Raw genomic sequence first — 20,125 nt, 5'->3', positions numbered from 1 at the left:
GCCAAACCATGAATAATTGTTATTTCAAGGAAAACAGGGGTCTTGAGTTGAAATGACAGCAGTTAAATAGGATTTTGTTTAAGGCTAAAAATTTCATGCATTTTTTACAGTGCTGCAGTACTGCATTGTACAGCATTAGATATGTTTTGATTTTATTATGTAGCTGACGACATGCCTGGTGTCAAAATGAACCCCTGCTGCAACACATCTGACTCAGTCAGTCTGCTGTTTTCAGCCAATTAAATTAGAGAAGTAGATGCTTGATTCTCAGGACACTGAATTGTTATTCACCTCTTTGCCTCACGTAGCCGAAGCTGGCCGCAGGTTTGCTGTAATCGCCTTGACTGCCCTTTGTTAACTCTTAATAGACTTTTGAGGTGGCAGGCTTCTGTTGCTGGTGATTAATGATCAGATGTCATCACAGCTGTAATCGAAGTGAGTGATAGTTTAATAATAGAGCCACCTCACCAGTGGAGACTGGATCTGTGCTGTCATATCAGGAAAAAGGAAGATGCCATTTTTAGGAAGCACATTGTCACAGACATTATGAGAATCACGCAGCATAAGAACATTTTCTCTGCACAGTCTACCTGTGTAATACAAAGTGCTAATGGATTTAGACGGCATGGAGCAGGTCTGTGCATCTGTGGTATTGGCTTTTCAGGACATTTCAGGACAAATGGTTTGTACAGTTCAAAGAAATCATGCAAACAAAAACATCTGAAAACACTGGAATCTGTTTTTTTATTATTTCCAATTGGACAACTCAAGTTTGAACTGATTAATTTATAAAAGCAGCAGAACATTGTTAGTTTGGTGCTCATGCTCCATAAATATGTTGTATATAAAACTGAAGAGAGTAACCTACAGGTAGATGATGTGGTGGTGGAGGGGTTGCAAGAGGAAGAAATTTAAACAATCTGCGAAACTGGATACTTGTATTCAATATATGACATGAGGAAAGTGAAGAATCTAAAGTATGTATGGCACACAGCATCTTGAGCTGCTTATCTGAACTAGCTCAGACTTCACAATCTAAAAAGTGATTAAATGATGCAAGTAAATTCATCACAACTAACTTGCTGTATCTTAAATGAAACGGTAATGTAGATGAAGACTCTGTTTAAAAACATTGTATCCAAAGACATTAAAAAAATTAGACCAATCCTTGTATAATAGGGCACTAAAACAGTACATTGTTCAGACACTAATTATATAACAGGTTACACTAAAAAGATTTTAACATTAGGTAAATGATTCGACTCAGTAATAAACATTTTTCCCCATGCACTACTGCCATACAAGTTTAAGTTGATTCTAGAAAATGCCTTGTTTTTGCTTTTACACCCAACTTTTTGTTCATTGCTAAGGCGTATGACTATCATTACTCTGCATGCTGCTTATTCCGATAACACACTTGCAATGAGAGCCCAAGTGACTTTTTCTTATAATTTATTGGGTAACTGTTTCATTGTTAAATTACTCCTGAGACTGGATAAACACGGCATGTAATGGATACTTTAGTTTGGGCGTCTCTGCGGTCAGTCTGTGAGCTTGCATATTGTTTAATGGGCAGGGTTCATTATTACTCCTTCTAATGGCAAACACTGGTTGTCCGATGGGAGGTAAAGACATTCACTAAATTTCTTTGCCCCTGCAGAAACACTTCACATTGTGATTAATGGTTTCTAAGCTAAATCCCAAACAGATTTGCCAACTCATTAAACTGATTTATTAGTCATACTCTGTTGCAACACCTTGATTGATTAAAAGATATAGGAAGGATGGTGTGCAGAAAACACTGGTTAGTTCCTTAGCTCTCACAGTCAAATGTGTTTTCTTCCTAATTATAAAAAATAATGTTGAAAACAATAGTTGTTAATGGAATATAATAATGATCATTTAGTTTAAATTAAAAAAAGGAGGAAAAAAACCCACTGAAGTCATTGTTGTAATGGGTACATCTAAATAGTGAAGCAAAATGTTCATGCTGCATAAGCTCAACTGTGATACAAAAATCATTAATGAGCAGCCATTAATACCCCACAAACATGGCACATATCTCACATTAATAGAGCAAAACTACAAAGCACAGCAATGTAGCAAAGATCTCACATTGAGTCTTCGATTTTAAGGAGGCAGTGTGGGTAGCTATGAAGAGGAAGAAAAGTGGAAACATGGTTGATCCAGATGACATACCTGTGGATATATGGAGATGTCTAGGGATGGGGTCTAGGGGAGGATACCCGAGAAATGGAGAAGAAGTGTACTGCTATAAATTTTCAAGAAGACGGGTGATGTGCAGAGCTGTGGTAACTGCAGAGGGATAAAGTTGATGAGCCATGTCAAGCTATGAGAAAGAGTTGAAGCTAGGTTAAGAAGAGAACTGATGATCAGTTCCTGTCAAGAAAGAGCACTACAGATGATCGGAAGGAGCATCGTTTCTTTGGGGATCTAGAGAAAGCGTAAGATAGGGTGCCAAGTAAGAACTGTGGTACTGTATGAGGAAGTCAAGAATGACAGAAGTATGGGAAGTACTGTATGAGAATAGCCAGACAGTGGTGAAGTGTGTGGTAGGAGTGACAGATGGGTTTAAGGTGAGGATGGGATTATATCAGGGATAAGCTCTGAACCTTTTATTTGGAATATTGATGAACAGGTTGACAGATGAGGTCGGACAGAAGTTCTCAAACTATGATGTTCACAGATGATATTGTCATCTGTAGTGAGAATAAGGAGATAGCAGGTAGAAGAGAACCCGGAGAGGTGGAGGCATGCTCTGGAGAGAAGAGGAATGAAAGTCAGTAGAAGCATGACAGAATATGTGTGTGAATGCAATACATGAGGGAGTGAGCTGTAACAGTGAATTTGTAATGAGTAGAGGCAGTGAAGGCAGATGAGTTTAAATACCTTGAGTCAACCATCCAAAGCAATGAACAGTGTACAAGAGAGGTGAAGAGGAGGATATAGGCAAGGTGGATTGGATGAAGACGAGTGTCAGGGTGATTTGTTACAGAAGAATAGCAGTGAGAGTGAAAGGGAAGGTTTACAAGTGATGTGTGGTTTGGAGATGGTGTCAGTGACAAAAGGACAAGAGGCAGAGCTGGAGCTGGGAGAGTTGAAGATGTGAAGGTTTTCACTGGGAGCGACGAGATTGGAATACAAATGAGTTTCAGAGGGATAGCTTGGGTTTAGTATTTTGGAGAGAGAGTTAGAGAGGCAAGAGTGAGATGGTTTTGAAATGTGCAGAGCAGGGATAGTGGATATGTTGGAGAAAGATCTCCATATTCAGTGGGATTGAAAGGATTGAAAATGGAGCTGGCAGTCAGGAACAACAGTTTGGTATGAGTTTAAAGAGGAAAAAAATCTTTAATCAAATCAAATCAAAATTTATTTATATAGCACATATTAAAACAACAGTGTTGACCATAGTGCTTCACAGTCAGTAAAAGCATGAGACAATTAAAAACAAACAATAAAAGAGGACAACAAACAATAGGTAACAACACAACAAGCTAGACCAGCCAACTAGTCAGAATCAAAAGCCAAAGTAAAAAGATAAGTTTTAAGACGTGATTTAAAAGACTGGATAGACTCGGCAGTACGAATATGAACAGGGAGGTTATTCCAGAGTCTTGGTGCCACGGATGCAAAGGCCCGGTCACCTCTCGACTTCATTCGAGACCTAGGTTGTGCTAGGAGCCTGTGATTGGACGATCTAAGTGCTCTGTTGGGATTGTATAAGTGGAGTAGTTCAGAAAGATAGCTGGGCGCTAAATTATTCAGAATTTTAAAAGTGAACAAAAGAATTTTAAAATCTATGCGATATTTAACAGGGAGCCAATGTAATTTGGCTAAAATTGGAGTTATGTGTTCATAGATTCTCGTACCTGTTAAAAGACGCGCAGCTGCATTTTGAATTAACTGAAGCCGGTAAAGAGAAGAGTGTTGGAGGCCCGAGTAGAGGGAGTTACAGTAGTCCAATCTGGATGTAATGAATGCGTGGATAAGCTTTTCAAGGTCCTTTAAAGGAAGGAACGACTTTGCTTTGGATATCTGACGCAACTGGTAAAAGCTGTTTTTTACCACAGTGGAGACCTGTTTCTCAAGTTTAAAAGAGCCATCCAGGAACACTCCGAGGTTTCTTACAGTGAGCGAGAGATGGCTAGCGAGAGGGCCGAGGGCATCAGCTAACTGGTCTGGCGGAGTGTGACTACCAAAGACTATGATTTCAGTCTTATTCTCGTTCAATGTAAGAAAATTATGTGACAACCAAATTTTAACTTCATGCAAACAGTTGAACAGAGGTTGCAAAGAAGCAGACACATCGGATTTCAAAGGTGAATAAATCTGGATATCATCGGCATAACAGTGAAAGGAGATGTTGTATTTTCTAAAAATTAATCCCAACGGCAACATGTACAAAGAGAAAAGAGCAGGACCGAGCACGGACCCTTGAGGCACACCACAATAAATAGGGGCAGAAGCCGAGGAGTGTTGCCCCATAGCAACAGAGAACGACCTCTCTGAGAGGTAGGATTTAAACCAAGATAAAACCGTACCTTTGAGACCAACATTTTCCAATCTTGACAGAAGAATGTTGTGGTTAACCGTGTCAAAAGCAGCAGTCAAGTCAAGTAAAACTAAAACCACGGAATAGCCAGAGTCAACAGTTAAAAGAAGATCATTAAAAACTCTAAGTAAGGCTGTCTCTGTGTTGTGGCGAGGTTTAAACCCAGACTGAAACTTTTCATTAATACCATTTGCATCTAAAAAGGCCTGAAGTTGTTTTAGAACTACCTTTTCCAATATTTTGGAAATAAAAGGGAGTTTGGAGATCGGGCCTGTACTTAGTGAGACCATTAGGGTCAAGATTTTTCTTTTTCATAATAGGTAAGGTCAACTGTAGAATACAGAATAGTTCAACCAAACCAAACCGGTTCAAAAGTAACTGTATTTTACTGAAACTGCATCCAAGACAAAATTGCAACAATTTCCCAGGTTGTCATGCCCAACTGATTGTTGCAATTTTTGTGGCTGTAGTGCTCCTTCTACCCACTTCAAAGGGGTGTGTTTGTAGCCAGGAAAGAAGGTCCAATCAATCAAGTCAACAATCCAATTTTACAAAGTTTACAATCCAAGTCAACTCCATTAGCAGAAGAGCAATATGGACTGAGCAGGTACAGCACAACTATTGCCATCTTAATTAAGTAGGAGATGAACTAAAGAAACTTCTGCATCAGCTTCATTTTTCTGAATTTCCCATCTGGTATACTGTCTATGGTATATATGAGAAATGCACAAGTTACAGATGCACTTATATTTTCACTGAGAGAATGAACAGAGAACTTATGTTGAACTGGCAATATGCAGTAGTGTTTTTTTAAGTCCAAGCCACAGTAAAATGACAGTAATACATTCTGAGTTCATTGATTGTTCACAAGGAGATGATTCAAAGCTGACCTTTACTTGTTCTGATGGTCTGCATCCCTGATGAACCTGCATTGCTCTTTGGAAGTTTAAGTTGTTCAACAAAGCACATCTGGAGAAGATCAGTTCTTTCTTTGCCTCAGTCTTTCTGTGCTGGAAGTGACACAGCACTTTGTAGCCTATTAACAGTGTAGCACACATGCAGGGTCACACATAAAGGCCTGCTGCCTCATTAACAGTTTGAAATCAAAGGGGTGTTTTTCTTTACATGACTCATACTCTGCACAAAATGATCCCTAATGTTACCTGCTCCAATCAGAGACGTTACATGATGATGATGATGATAAAATGGAGACAAAAGTGGAATTAATTTTTACTAACTGAATAGGTATTATTGGTGATAGTATTGGTGAAAGTACAAAAATGTGCAACAATACAAAAAAAGAAACATGACTTGGCAGAGGAAGGTACTAAGATGGAAGACTGAATGCTTGAATATAGCTTGCTAGTCTGACTTTTCTGTCTCATATGTGTTCTCTATTTCCTGGCTAAATGACTGGTCGAGAGCAGGTTGTGTGTTCAGGGTTTCAGTTTAAAACTACATGTGGGTAGATGTGCCATGTTTTCATTAATTCTTTAATTTACTGTATGTTTAAAGCAAAATATAGATTCTTTACTGTAGGAATTTATTGTTTATGTTCAATTTGCTAAGCTGAACTATCAACATCAGGGGATGAAGCCTACCTGTAAAGTTACAGCAGCAAAAACTGTGTGTTACATTATCAGTGGGATTTGTACATATTTAGCTAACAATGCAGGAAATGTGTAACGGTTCTAATTCTTGTGATAAGTCTCTTTTGCCCTGCTGGAATTGCAGCTGCTAGAACACAAAACACACCAAGAACTCCTATTCAGTCAGTACCATTCATTGTACTTTGATCTGTCAAAAAAAGTGAAGCAGTTTCCACAACTTTATTATGCTATTGGACAAAGTCAGAGCTGAGCACACTCAATCACCTTTAATGTTTAAGAGTATCTAGTTTATAGTTTCAGAGCTCGAATGTGCAGGCATAACTTTAGAAAGAAACAGCAGCACAGAGAAAACAGTCAGGATTAAAATAGTTATCTAGTATTAACATGTTTGTTTGTTTTTCTTTCTTTTAAATTGCACTGTGTTTTAAAGCCCAAGATTAATGATTTCCTCCGGCATTAATTTCCTGTCAACACTGCTGCATTTTACTGTTATTTTTTATATGTTCTCTAAAGAATTTTATTACCATTTTATCATCATGTGATAATATCTTTGATTGAAGTAGGTGGCACTCATAGAGACCAGAGTCATATAACATGTGGAAAACCCCCTATTCTGTGTGAGCGTGCTCAGAGCCTGAAACAGAAAACTCAGTTTAAGTGAGAAAGCTGATAACTACTGTTGTGATACCCATTATCTCTCACTGGGATCTTAGATTTTGTCAAAGCTGCTAACAGAATGAAATCATCTTTAATATATACCCCTCAGGTGGCACACAGAAATAACAACAGATATTGTGACAAAGCCTGAGGAAAGGCAGGCCTGTTTACACGCAAGGGAAATCGGGGAAGTGGCGGCAGCTGTGGCAAACTAAACACAGGCGTAGACAATCAAGACAATCACACAGGAAAAAACTAATGGAAGGAAGGAAGGAATACTGAGGAAACTAAACACAAATAACAAACTCCATGTAACAGTAACTGGGACTCAACTACAACAAGAACTAAAGGCTCACAGTTGGGAAAAAAGAACATAGAATCACAGTGAAACTGAACTAGGAAATAAAATATTTTAATAACAATTTAATAATATTATTATATTATATAAAATATTATTATAATATTAATATGTTAGAATATAAACATATTTCTAAAATAACAATAATGAAATTGAAAATACTAGATGAGAAAGGGGACCAACAGGAAATCTAATCAAAATAATATAATAAAATAATATAGAAATTACGAAAATAATCAGAAATTATGAATAATAATGAAACCAAATTGAAAGCACTACAAAAATACAAAACTTACAATACTGGGACAAAATCCAAGTAGTGTAGAAAAATTAAACTTCCAATTAAAGACTTCAGAGAGGTTATGTTTGTATTTTTGTGCAGTAATCGTTTGGTGTTGAATTATGCTGTATTGATAGAAAGCAGTCTGGGATAACCTAATTTAAATCTTTATGTTGTCAGTGCACAGTATAGTCATAAGGATGAGGGTAATAAAATTTTTAATAGATATGTTAATAACCGTAACATAATACGAATTAACTTTAACAACAATGCTGCATATTGCACAGGGCAGTGCTTACATATACTGCACCTCCGGCCTACTGCAGTTGACCACAGACAGTTGCTGTTCTTGTGATGGGTGGCAAAATGAAAGGATAAAAGAGATATTTTATTTATTTCATTCTCCGTCCTATACACATATGTGTGTGTGTGTGTGTGTGTGTGTGTGTGTGTGTGTGTGTAGGTGTGTGTGTGTGTGTGTGTGCGTGTGTTATTTGCAAACAGATAATAAAAGGCAAATGCTGTACCCGGGTTTAATAGGGAATCCTTGGTACTTCAAATAAAGATATTCATATTTGTAGGTTATTAATTTTGTAATGATATAGCAGCATCCAGGGGGAACTCAGCATGGAGCCCAGACCTCCTGCTTCCACATTGCCAACAGAGAAAATCATTGCGCAAACTAGCCAGCAAGCCTTTTCAGGTTCACTTTAATATTTAGACTAGCTTTCAGCATACTACACTTCATTAATGAGAGGCAGTGACTGTCGTGCTTTCTGCAGTTGACCCCAACAAAGCTGTAGATAAGAAATGCAAAAGGATGTTCATTTCTGTGTTTTTTCTTCCTTTTCTCATTAATATTCTACCACAGCACTTATCTATAATGTTTTCAAAAATGTTTTATATGACGCTCATACTGACATTGTAATTATTATCAAAATGGTCAGAGCAGTTATTCTAAGACTATCTCCAGTACAAATTCTAAATGTCACCACTTCTATCATTTAAGTCAGTGTGTTTAAAATTATTAGTGTGTTGGTAAGAAGTAAAAACGTATTACTGTGACATTAATACATTAAATCAGCTGTTGAATTTAAATATTAACTAAAAAAAAGTGCAATTGCAGATTCAAATGCAGTGCTGAAGCATCCAGAACAAATTAGCTTTCATCCATGTTCTCCAGGAGCCGGCCTCATTTACTGTATTGAGCAGATCTTCCACCCATGAGTTCATTTTCTTGGAGTGATTAAAATGTCAGAGCCAAGACTGTAATGCATCCTGACTTAAAGTTTGACCAAGAATTGTGAAGTAGATTGCAAATTACCCCCAAAGAATTTACTACTTATTCTGAGTGAGAAGGTGGTAATCAATCAAGGCACTTCACTCAAATGTCAGTTAATCAAGGTGTGTGTCTGGGTTTTTGTGCATGTGTTTGTGTTCGCAGGTCCAAAAAGCAAAGTGTTCAAATGGGAGTGTATTTTAGTTCGAAGCATTTTGCTTCAAACTTTCAGAAACAGTGACTGCCCCCTAAGCAAGTCTAGGGGAATTAAAATCTATATATTTTGCAGTTACAAATAATTATTATCCCCAGAGTTCGTGAGCAGCTTTTGCGTACCTGCTGCTGCAGAAACCCTCAGTTTTATCTTTTTATTTCAGATGCCGTCTGCAGTGCTGATAGTTTCTTGGTATGGTGAGGAAAGAAAAAAAAAAACGCTGAAAAGCACAATTTTTGATGGTGGGTTCAGACACCTGCCTCAGGTATCGCATATTCTCCTTCGGGCTTGATTCCTGCTATCTCGGTAATGAAGAGACACACAAATGACGCTGCTACTGCTGTGTGTTTAAGTAAGCAAAGGTGTATGATTTATTAAAATAAAATATTTCTGTTTCAGCTAAAAATCAGCCATACCCGACCGAATTGTGTGATAACCAGAAAAATCAACTTGGACATAAACATTTGCTCCAGTGTTCATGATTAACATCTCTCCAAATATCCCACTAATATAAAAGCGTCCCTGTTAAATGGTTATGATTTTAATATATAAAAGAGGACCATCATTGTTTGATTATTTGATTGTACTTTTTGCTCCCTGGCTGAAGTTATAGCTAGTTAAACAATATGCTGAAACATCAGGTAATTATTTAAAGAATCATAAAAAGAACGTGAGAGTCAGAGGATGCAAAGCAGAAGATAAATATAAAAATAATTTTTTTTTGTCTTGCTAATCCTGTGTAAACAGATAATGAAGAAAAAACATAATTTGTTTCATAATTGGTAACAAATTGTGCTTCATTCAAGAACTTCACTCAGAAAATGATAATTAACTCATATAAGATTTATTCATCCATTAATGACAATTACTGTAAAAGCCTGAATAGCTTTAGTAGGAATCACACTCACTGCTGGTGTAATGCTTTCCACTCAGGCCTGAGAAAAGTTGGTGGAGATATCCTGTACAGGCTGGGAACTCAGCCCTTTTCAATCCTGAAATAGATTTCTAGATGTTCCCTGAAGATATATTTTAAATGGCTTCGTCTCATTTTCCTGGTTTTGGGCTCATAAAACATGTACACAAAAGCTGAGGTAGAAAGCATCCATGTCTGAGATTAACTAAACCAGCTGAACACCTCCCAGCACACATTGATGGGATAAATTTATTTAATTATTACCACTCATCTAGAGTTTATAAATCTTTCTGGACTAAAGCCTAAAATCGTAAACATGTATTCATTATTTCAAAGTTTTCTAATGATTGCATTTGCAGAAAATGCATTTTGTTCAAGTGTATGTAACGTAAAGAAATCATGCATTGCTATTTTGTGCTCACTGGTTATTATTTTCTAATACTGGAAGGAAATAATCCATTACTTTAATTCTTTCATAATGTTGGATGTGATATCTGATGAATCTATTAAACCTACACTGATTACACTTACACCTTCCTGCCACCGTGAGTCAGACCACCTTCAGATGTGTTTTAGATGTATTTGATTGTAAATGTATGCTGCATGCATTAGCACCTTTCAAATGTTAATAATTTTCAATGTTAATGGGATTTTAACATGGGGCTGACTGCAGTGTTTTCTCTGTGAACATGTTTATTTAAAAAGCTACGTGCTTTTTTCAAGTAAAAACCTTTTGTCTTGAACAAAAGACCAGAACAGGAGAAGCAGGTCACAAATGAAAAATGCTAGTAGACCATGTGGTTTAATCTGGTTGGTGGATTACTCCTATTAGAGACAAAAAGCATAGCGGTGTACTACAAAGCAGGTTTAATGTAGTTGGGCGTTCTTGACAAAAACCTCAAACTCCATTTAGAGGTAATGACAGTATAAAAGTGGTTAGCATGTTTCTCTCTTTACCTGGTCTTCCTGCTTCAGGTTCGCATAAAATGTGACATACCATTTCACTCTTTTGAGCATCACGAGAGGTTAAAGTGGGATCGAGCACCTAAGATTGGGTGTAACAGTGCAGATATGAAAAACGAATGACTTATAAGACACATGATAATTTGTTTTGTGAGCTCCAGGAGATTTTTCTTTGTGTGCAGACAGTGATCAGCTAGCCTATACTGCTACTCCAGTACTCTGTGCTCTTTGTGGATTTAGTCAACCTGGTCTACAAGCTGTAAGTAGATAAGTATAGCTCTATGGCTTATTTCCAACACTGTTAAAGTCTGAAAAATATGAAAAAATATGAGAAAAAACTGAAACATCTGCAAAGTAGAATGACATAAAGCATATAAGGTGAAAACAGAGTTTATATAATTCTAACAAGCTTAACAGTCAATATTTGCTCTGTCCAATTTTATTCTTCAACACAGCCTGAGCTCTCTTAGGCGAGCTTTCTTGTAATTTTTTTATGTAGTCTCCAGGAATAGTTCTCCAGGCTTCTTGAAACACATTCAAAGCTCTTTTTTGGATGTTGGCTGCCTTTTATTGTTCCATTGTGTGTATCCAGGTATGCTTTTATTCCACTGACAGTGTATTTGGGATTATTACCTTGCTGAAAAATTAAGCAGTTGGCAATCAGACGATATCCAGGAAGTACTGCATGGTTTTTTTGTGTTTATAATTCTATCAATTTCTACAAGAGTCACAGCACCACTGGATGAAATTTAGCCCCAAACCATGACAGAGCCTCTGATGTTTTACACATGGCTGGAGACATGCACTGCTCTCCTGACCTCCTCCGTACATATTAGTGACAGTGAGTCAGAGATCAGTGTTAAGTTTAAAACTTTAAATGATTTAGCACTTTTAAAAAATCTTAATTTACACTCTCTCCTTGGCAGCAGGTAGCTATGCTTTGGTTCTGCAGCCACAGTTTCTTTTTCACCGTGAACACATAACAATGAATGTGTTGAAGGTGTAAGCAGGCACGCAAACAGGCTGTAGCACACACACACACACACACACACATAACCCACACCTGTCTCTAAAACATTTAGAACATATCAGAGTTTTTCTTGTTTTTTTCTGATAATTTTAAAACAGCAAGATTTTTAGACCATTGAGTTCTGACACCGTCCTGACTAATAAAGAAAATGGGGAAATATCACTAGTTTGTTACCAGATCAATGTGAAATTAATGTTACTGACTGAATGTGATAAATAGCCTACAAAAATAACTGATCAATTTTCTGTGTGCTTTTAGCTGCCATTCCACCAGTGTAAAAGACACTGGTGCAGCACATTATTAAAAGAAAATACTGCAACTTGGGTTTCATTTGCTAATATTACAAGTAGTGTTATTAAGACAGTTTACAAAATTGTGTGTATAAATGTATTCCTTCAGAAGAAAATCTTTAGAACTCAAAGCAAACTGTGAATAAAAGATAACGTGACATTTTCAGATGGTTTCATGTGTTTGGCATCAGGGACAAAGGGAGCCAACTTTGTGACACTGAAAACTTTAAGTTCAACATAACATGATTTAATTGTGCTTTGTAGAATACCATCAGGATGGAGACAGGACAATTACTCCAAGCCACACTTGATCAGCGGCTTATAACACATCCTTTCCTCCCTTAACTTAAAAATAGAAATTTATTTATAGAAATTTATTTGAGATTCATGTTTTTTTTTGTTCATGTTCTTATAAGGAGATCTTGTCAATACAATTTCCATGTCTAGTCCTGTGCCTCACTGGGAATAAACAAGCTTAAAAGCCAGGCTCACTACCAGTGGGAGTTAGAAATCCCTGTGAAAGATCTTCTTAATTTGACATTCTTATAGTTTTCATAAATGTCACAGTCCCAGCCTCTTCTTGCTGCGCTGCAAAGGTGTTAACATGTTCTCTACAGAAAAGACTTGTATATGCTTGCACAGTAAACACTATGCGCCCGTTCTCTGTATGTGCTAATGTTCAGTTTTGTGTAGTATTAAATTGCAGTTTTTAACCAGTGCATATTGAATTTATTTCTCAACTACAATATCTTCATCTCTGAGGGTGGTAAAAATGTAAGGAATTGACAAGTCAGATAACAAAAACACTTGTTCGAGAAGACAACTCAAGATCTCTTTAGATTCTGCACCTCCTTTTTTTATTTTTATTTATTTATTTTTTCAGTGTGTAGCAAAGCTGTTTGCTTGAAAAGGTGCTGTTCTTATAAAAGATTAATAGTTCCCTGGTGGCCCCGAGGCACCCGAGCCAACAACTAAGGATTCATAAATAAAACTAAATGGATCAATAATTCCAAGACTGTAGAGGTAACCTATGGCTACCCCTACCTTGAAAGAAAAGGCTTTCAGAAAGGTTAGGTTTTAATCGAAGCCTTCCTCCGGTAATAATAAAGAAAGTTTGATATTTATCATCAGAACTGTGTAGTAATGTATCTGATATCCAGAAACCAATTCACATGCTGAGAATGTAGCTATGTAACATGGTTTAAAGTCCCCCAGCACTGTGCTGGACTTGCAGACCAGTATCAAAAATTTAACCTTTATTTATGCCATGTCCAGAACCTAATTACTGAGGTCATATGGGCACTAAATGTGGCTGATTACTAACCACAATACCATAGATGGTATTTTTTCCACAGATGCAGATGATCCAGTCATGAAGCATATCAGTATGTTATGTGAGTGTTCTAAGTACTCATGCAATTCAAGGCTCATCAAAAATGGTCTCTATATTTCTGACACAGCAACATCTGAAGTTAATGTCAGTGTTTTTTGAACATCTCTCACTACCTGTCATTTGTTTTAATTAGTGCTACACAATGGAGTTGGGGTTTGACACATTACAATCTTTAAACATTTTACTGATGTTTCAGCATTGTTTCAGTCTGAACTTTGTGTCAACCCTGACTTTAGAAAAACTATGTGGATAAAAACGTACTGGGCCAGAATCCCTAATCTTTGAATTCAGTTGTTTTCAGTCCTATTGCAGCAAGAGTACAAAAATCAAGCCAGTAACCATGCAGTCTGCCCTGTGGAAGAATAGATCAATCTAAAGAGCTCACTGAATTTAAGCCTGGTACTGGAACAGGATGTCATCATCAGTCCATGAAATTTTCTCCATCCTAGCTGTTCCACAATCAGCTGTAAGTAGTATTATTGCAAACTGGAAGTGTTAAGGAAGCACAGTAACTCAGCAACAAAGTAAGAGACAACATACAGGGAGTGCAGAATTATTAGGCAAATGAGTATTTTGTCCACATCATCCTCTTCATGCATGTTGTCTTACTCCAAGCTGTATAGGCTCGAAAGCCTACTACCAATTAAGCATATTAGGTGATGTGCATCTCTGTAATGAGAAGGGGTGTGGTCTAATGACATCAACACCCTATATCAGGTGTGCATAATTATTAGGCAACTTCCTTTCCTTTGGCAAAATGGGTCAAAAGAAGGACTTGACAGGCTCAGAAAAGTCAAAAATAGTGAGATATCTTGCAGAGGGATGCAGCAGTCTTAAAATTGCAAAGCTTCTGAAGCGTGATCATCGAACAATCAAGGGTTTCATTCAAAATAGTCAACAGGGTCGCAAGAAGCGTGTGGAAAAACCAAGGCGCAAAATAACTGCCCATGAACTGAGAAAAGTCAAGCGTGCAGCTGCCAAGATGCCACTTGCCACCAGTTTGGCCATATTTCAGAGCTGCAACATCACTGGAGTGCCCAAAAGCACAAGGTGTGCAATACTCAGAGACATGGCCAAGGTAAGAAAGGCTGAAAGACGACCACCACTGAACAAGACACACAAGCTGAAACGTCAAGACTGGGCCAAGAAATATCTCAAGACTGATTTTTCTAAGGTTTTATGGACTGATGAAATGAGAGTGAGTCTTGATGGGCCAGATGGATGGGCCCGTGGCTGGATTGGTAAAGGGCAGAGAGCTCCAGTCCCACTCAGACGCCAGCAAGGTGGAGGTGGAGTACTGGTTTGGGCTGGTATCATCAAAGATGAGCTTGTGGGGCCTTTTTGGGTTGAGGATGGAGTCAAGCTCAACTCCCAGTCCTACTGCCAGTTTCTGGAAGACACCTTCTTCAAGCAGTGGTACAGGAAGAAGTCTGCATCCTTCAAGAAAAACATGATTTTCATGCAGGACAATGCTCCATCACACGCGTCCAAGTACTGCACAGCGTGGCTGGCAAGAAAGGGTATAAAAGAAGAAAAACTAATGACATGGCCTCCTTGTTCACCTGATCTGAACCCCATTGAGAACCTGTGGTCCATCATCAAATGTGAGATTTACAAGGAGGGAAAACAGTACACCTCTCTGAACAGTGTCTGGGAGGCTGTGGTTGCTGCTGCACGCAATGTTGATGGTGAACAGATCAAAACACTGACAGAATCCATGGATGGCAGGCTTTTGAGTGTCCTTGCAAAGAAAGGTGGCTATATTGGTCGCTGACTTGTTTTTGTTTTGTTTTTGAATGTCAGAAATGTATATTTGTGAATGTGGAGATGTTATATTGGTTTCACTGGTAAAAATAAATAATTGAAATGGGTATATATTTGTTTTTTGTTAAGTTGCCTAATAATTATGCACAGTAATAGTCACCTGCACACACAGATATCCCCCTAAAATAGCTAAAACTAAAAACTACTTCCAAAAACATTCAGCTTTGATATTAATGAGTTTTTTGGGTTCATTGAGAACATGGTTGTTGTTCAATAATAAAATTATTCCTCAAAAATACAACTTGCCTAATAATTCTGCACTCCCTGTAAAGTTACATAGCAGGGTCACAGAATGCTGAGGCATATAGTGAGTTAGTACTCTGTTGGCCCAGCAACTGCAGAGTTTGAAACCTCCTCTTGCATTAACATCTGTGATAAAAAATGCATGCCAGAAACTTCACAGCGTGGGTTTCCATGGACGAGCAGCTCCTGGAGGTTTAGGAGTCCCAGTGCATTGCAGTCTACTACAGCATACACTATATCTGGGTGTATGTTGTTTTGAGATTTCCCTATTGGGAGTGTCCCTAAGAGGGTCTTGGACTCCCTGTTGTTCCTCTGCCTAATCACAGCCAAGGTGTAAAAACGGGTGTTGGTCTCAATCAGCCAAGGTTTCGGGTGAGCCCATTCTGAGACCTTGCCCCACCCTATCATGTGAATTACTGAGAACAAATGACCCAAGGTGTGAGTGAGCGTTAAGGCGTCTGGGAAGGGATCTCAAAGCTGGATTTTCACTAGCTGGGCCCACGCCCTCATTTTAGGTTTGACAGCGTTTTAGTAGATAAAGTTGAATGGCTTGGACGTGAATTGAGCTGCGGTTTGGGGAAGGCCTCGAAGAGGACTGCTGGTGGTTCCTAGGCCTAGCAGATCTCCATGTACTAAATACAAGTGATTAAAGAATTGAAAAGGGGAAGGAGGGTGGGGCACATAAACGAGAATGAACAGCTTGAAGAACTGGGCGAACATATATAGATAAGAACCAGAAGGACCAGGACCTCCAAACCAGAAGGAACGTGTTTGGAGGCGTAGTCCCGCTCCTGAAATTCCGATACTTTATGTCCAAATAGATAGCAGACAGTTGGTGTTGTAAGCCATCCCCTCTGTTTAAAGAGGGTTGTTCACAGTGGACACTCTTTCATCTTGAACTCTCCACCAATTGCTCTTAGAAATGAAGAAGCTTCCCAGATGACAGGTGAAATGTCTTCAAGAAACTTGAAGAAGTCCAGACGCTTTTCTTTCCGAGCTCCTTAGACTACGATGACCTGGATGACTGAGACCCTTCACTGACATGTACAGTACAGACATTTAAGAGAATGACATTTAAGCATTCTTTTAAACATGTCGTCAACCCAGCTTTTGTCCCAACTGCCAAACATCAAACATATTGCAGACACAAAATATTAATGGTTGACACTTGTATATGTTTTGAGGTACTCTGTCATCTGTAATAATAAACATAAAAGGCTATTTTAAAAGAACTGTCTCGGAGCTGTTCCTATCAAATTGGTGAGTTATTTTGCCAAAGCTACAGCAGTCACTTGAATATGTAGAGCAAAGACATAACTATAGAGAAGTATGGATGATCTCTGAATCATGAACAGGGGATCCATTGTCTCAACAGCCAACACCAGATGGTTATTAATCAACTTTTATTGAACCAAAGTGCCAAAGCAGAATGACATATTACGCTGCGAAGGGAAACTCTTGTGACAAATAGGACGAATAAAATCATTTGCCTGTGGTTTGCAAAGCCATTATCTTGGCAGCATGATGATGATAATTATGATGCATGTTTTGGTTGTACAAGCTGTCCTGTCAGCATCGAATGCCTAACAAATACATCCACACCGTGTTTATTTGGGTGTTTGTTTTAACAATGCAGTACAAAAGACGGACAACTTTCTTTGTTAGCTCTTAAATATTTTGTATTTTTCTCTTGCTGTTACACAAAAGTCAGAAAGATTTGACATTGACATTTAACGAATGCTTTTTTTCTTGTTTCTTCTTTCCTTATATTATTAATTAATATTTTCAATGCAAGACCAAAAAAGACATATTTGTCAATAGTGAATAATAGTTGGTTTTTTTTTGAGGAATAATTTTATAACTATAAAAAAATTACAGACTCACTAAGTATAAATTTTAATTTGCCATTATGCATAATTTATGCTTTTGGTTTTGTTTGTTATTAACAGCAATATGCTTAACTAAAGATTTTGAATTTTCTTCATTGTGGTATTACTGCTTGCTGTGAATCCTAAAAATATTTGAGCACCCATTTTTTTTTTTTAGATCTGTGATCCAACTGACAGGCAGTAAACTTCCACCTAAGATAGATGTGTGTGTGTGTGTGTTTTGTTTGTTTTTTTGTTTTTTCAGTCATAAAACATAAAAGCATGTGGAAATATTCCTGGACATGAAAATAACAACTCCTGGTGACTCATTCATTTGTATTTTATTTTTTGTCTTTCCTCCCAGGGGACTAATGCCACGTACACTAGACAGCCAGATCACATTAGAGAAGACTCCCAGCTACTTTGTTACCAGAGAGGCTCCCAGACGCATTTCCAGCATGTCCCATGAGACCAAGCTGATCGTTGTGGTTCGTAACCCAGTCACAAGAGCCATTTCTGACTACACACAGACGCTTTCCAAGAAGCCTGACATTCCCACGTTTGAAGAGCTGGCCTTTAAGAACAGAAGCTTAGGTCTTGTTGATACTTCCTGGAATGCCATTCGGATTGGGATGTATATTGTGCATCTGGAGAACTGGCTGCAATACTTTCGCTTGTCGCAAATGCACTTTGTGAGCGGTGAGCGACTGATAACAGATCCAGCAGGGGAAATGGGACGTGTTCAGGACTTTTTGGGACTGAAACGAATTATTACGGACAAACACTTCTACTTTAATCGAACCAAAGGTTTCCCCTGCCTGAAGAAACCAGAGAGCAGCAGCCAGCCACGATGCCTCGGTAAATCCAAGGGCAGGACTCATGTACAGATTGAGGAGGAGGTCATAGAACAGCTGCAGGAGTTTTATAGACCATTTAACATCAAATTCTATGAAACTGTAGGACAAGACTTCAAGTGGGATTGAATGTACCTTATTGAGAGAGTGTTGTTTATTAAAATGTCTGTACCACTGGAGAAATGTATCTTTAACAAAATGTTTAAAAGAAAAGTTTATTGAGATATGTAGATTAAAGAAAAGATCTAAAAGAAATGATATAGAACTCTGACTTCAAAGCTTAAATATATAAATGATTTCACAACATTCCCGATCATTCTGGGGACAAAAGTTTCTTTAAGAAAACACTTAATACACAGTTTTCTTGTCATACAAGGCATTAGGAACTCATTAACATGCAAATAGTTCTCCATTAACTAATTCATTAAGAAGTAGCCAACACCTTCTTAATGAATTAGAAGGCTTAGTCATTTAGTCACACCAGATATAAAAAGATTACATTGCTTGAATATTCATTAACAACATTGCTTATTTATTCAGTATTTCTGCTGGAAATGAACCACTGTCTTTACTGTCAAAAAGCACTCAACATGATGTTGCAGCAAACCGCCAAACTGATAATAAAACCAGCCTGTCAGTTATTCTGCATTGCATTTTATTGCCTTACTGTTGACAAAAGCTCACAAGGAAAATTAAGAAACTGTGTGAATTAAATAAATAAAATGTGAATAAAAAATCATCATCTTTATTAAAATGGATTCTGTAATACTGATAAAGGTTACAATTTGCTGAACTCATTCAGCTCTTGCTGTGTTTAAATTTTTGTTGTGATCATCAAAATAAAAGGCTACATTCAAGGTTTTATCTTTTTTAAATTCTTGGTGTGAATAATCTTATAATTGAGACATAATAAAGACAAATAAAGATTTGCTATTTGTCCCAGTTAGAAAGCACTAATCATACAAGATCACTTATACAAAACCATCTTATCTATCGAGATGAAAAAGAAAATTCCCCTCTCACTCCTGCAGGCGGTCTATCGTTCAAGCTCGGGTCCTCTACCAGAGGCCTGGGAGCTTGATGGTCCTGGGCAGTATTTTAGCTGTTCCCAGGACTGCGCTCTTCTGCACTGGGATCTCCGATGTTGTTCCTGGGATCTGCTAGAGCCACTCGCCTAGCATGGAAGTCACCATACTGAGCGCTCTGAATACCACTGGGACCACTGATACCTTCACCCTCCACATCTTCTCAAGCTCTTCTCTGAGCCCTTGGTACTTCTCCAGCTTTTTGTGTTCCTTCTTCCAGATATTGCTGTCATTCAGTATCGCTGCATCTATCACTACGGCCGTCTTCGTCTGGTTGGTTAGCCACCACCATTTTGTTCGTCTGTATCTGGAAGTCCCACAGGATCTTAGATCGGTCATTATCAACCACCCTAGGAGGCGTCTCCGGCGCAGATGTTTCTGTACACTATGCCGGCCACTTAGTTATGGCATTCCATGTATGCCCTGCTGCTAGCACCTTGCACCCTGCTCTTATGTGCTGGATTGTCTCAGAGGCATCTTTACACAGCCTGCACCTGGGGTCTTGCCTGGTGTGACAGACCCCAGCCTCTACTGAATTTGTGCTCAGAGCTTGTTCCTGTGCTGACATGATTAGTGCCTCTGTGCTGTCTTTCTTTCCAGCTTTGACTCACCATTGCTGGGTCAGCCACTTCCTCTATCTGCCGGTGGTACATACCATGCAGGGGCCACATTAACCACACAAATTTCACCC

General features: G+C 38.2%; 1 protein-coding gene across 1 annotated transcript in view; it reads left to right on the top strand.

Moving 5' to 3' along the window:
• hs3st2 (heparan sulfate (glucosamine) 3-O-sulfotransferase 2) overlaps positions 1-19,199 on the top strand; it is a 31,593-nt gene extending 12,394 nt beyond the window's left edge. The window contains exon 2 of the mRNA XM_003442061.5: positions 17,860-19,199. Coding sequence (XP_003442109.1) covers positions 17,860-18,478 — 619 coding nt within the window. The 3' untranslated portion in view covers positions 18,479-19,199. The remainder of the gene's footprint in view (positions 1-17,859) is intronic.
• Positions 19,200-20,125: the final 926 nt, after the last annotated feature.

This window comes from Oreochromis niloticus, linkage group LG4 (assembly GCF_001858045.2).
Source record: "Oreochromis niloticus isolate F11D_XX linkage group LG4, O_niloticus_UMD_NMBU, whole genome shotgun sequence".
Taxonomy (NCBI): Eukaryota; Metazoa; Chordata; class Actinopteri; order Cichliformes; family Cichlidae; genus Oreochromis; species Oreochromis niloticus.
This window is presented reverse-complemented; position numbering and strand designations above follow the sequence as displayed.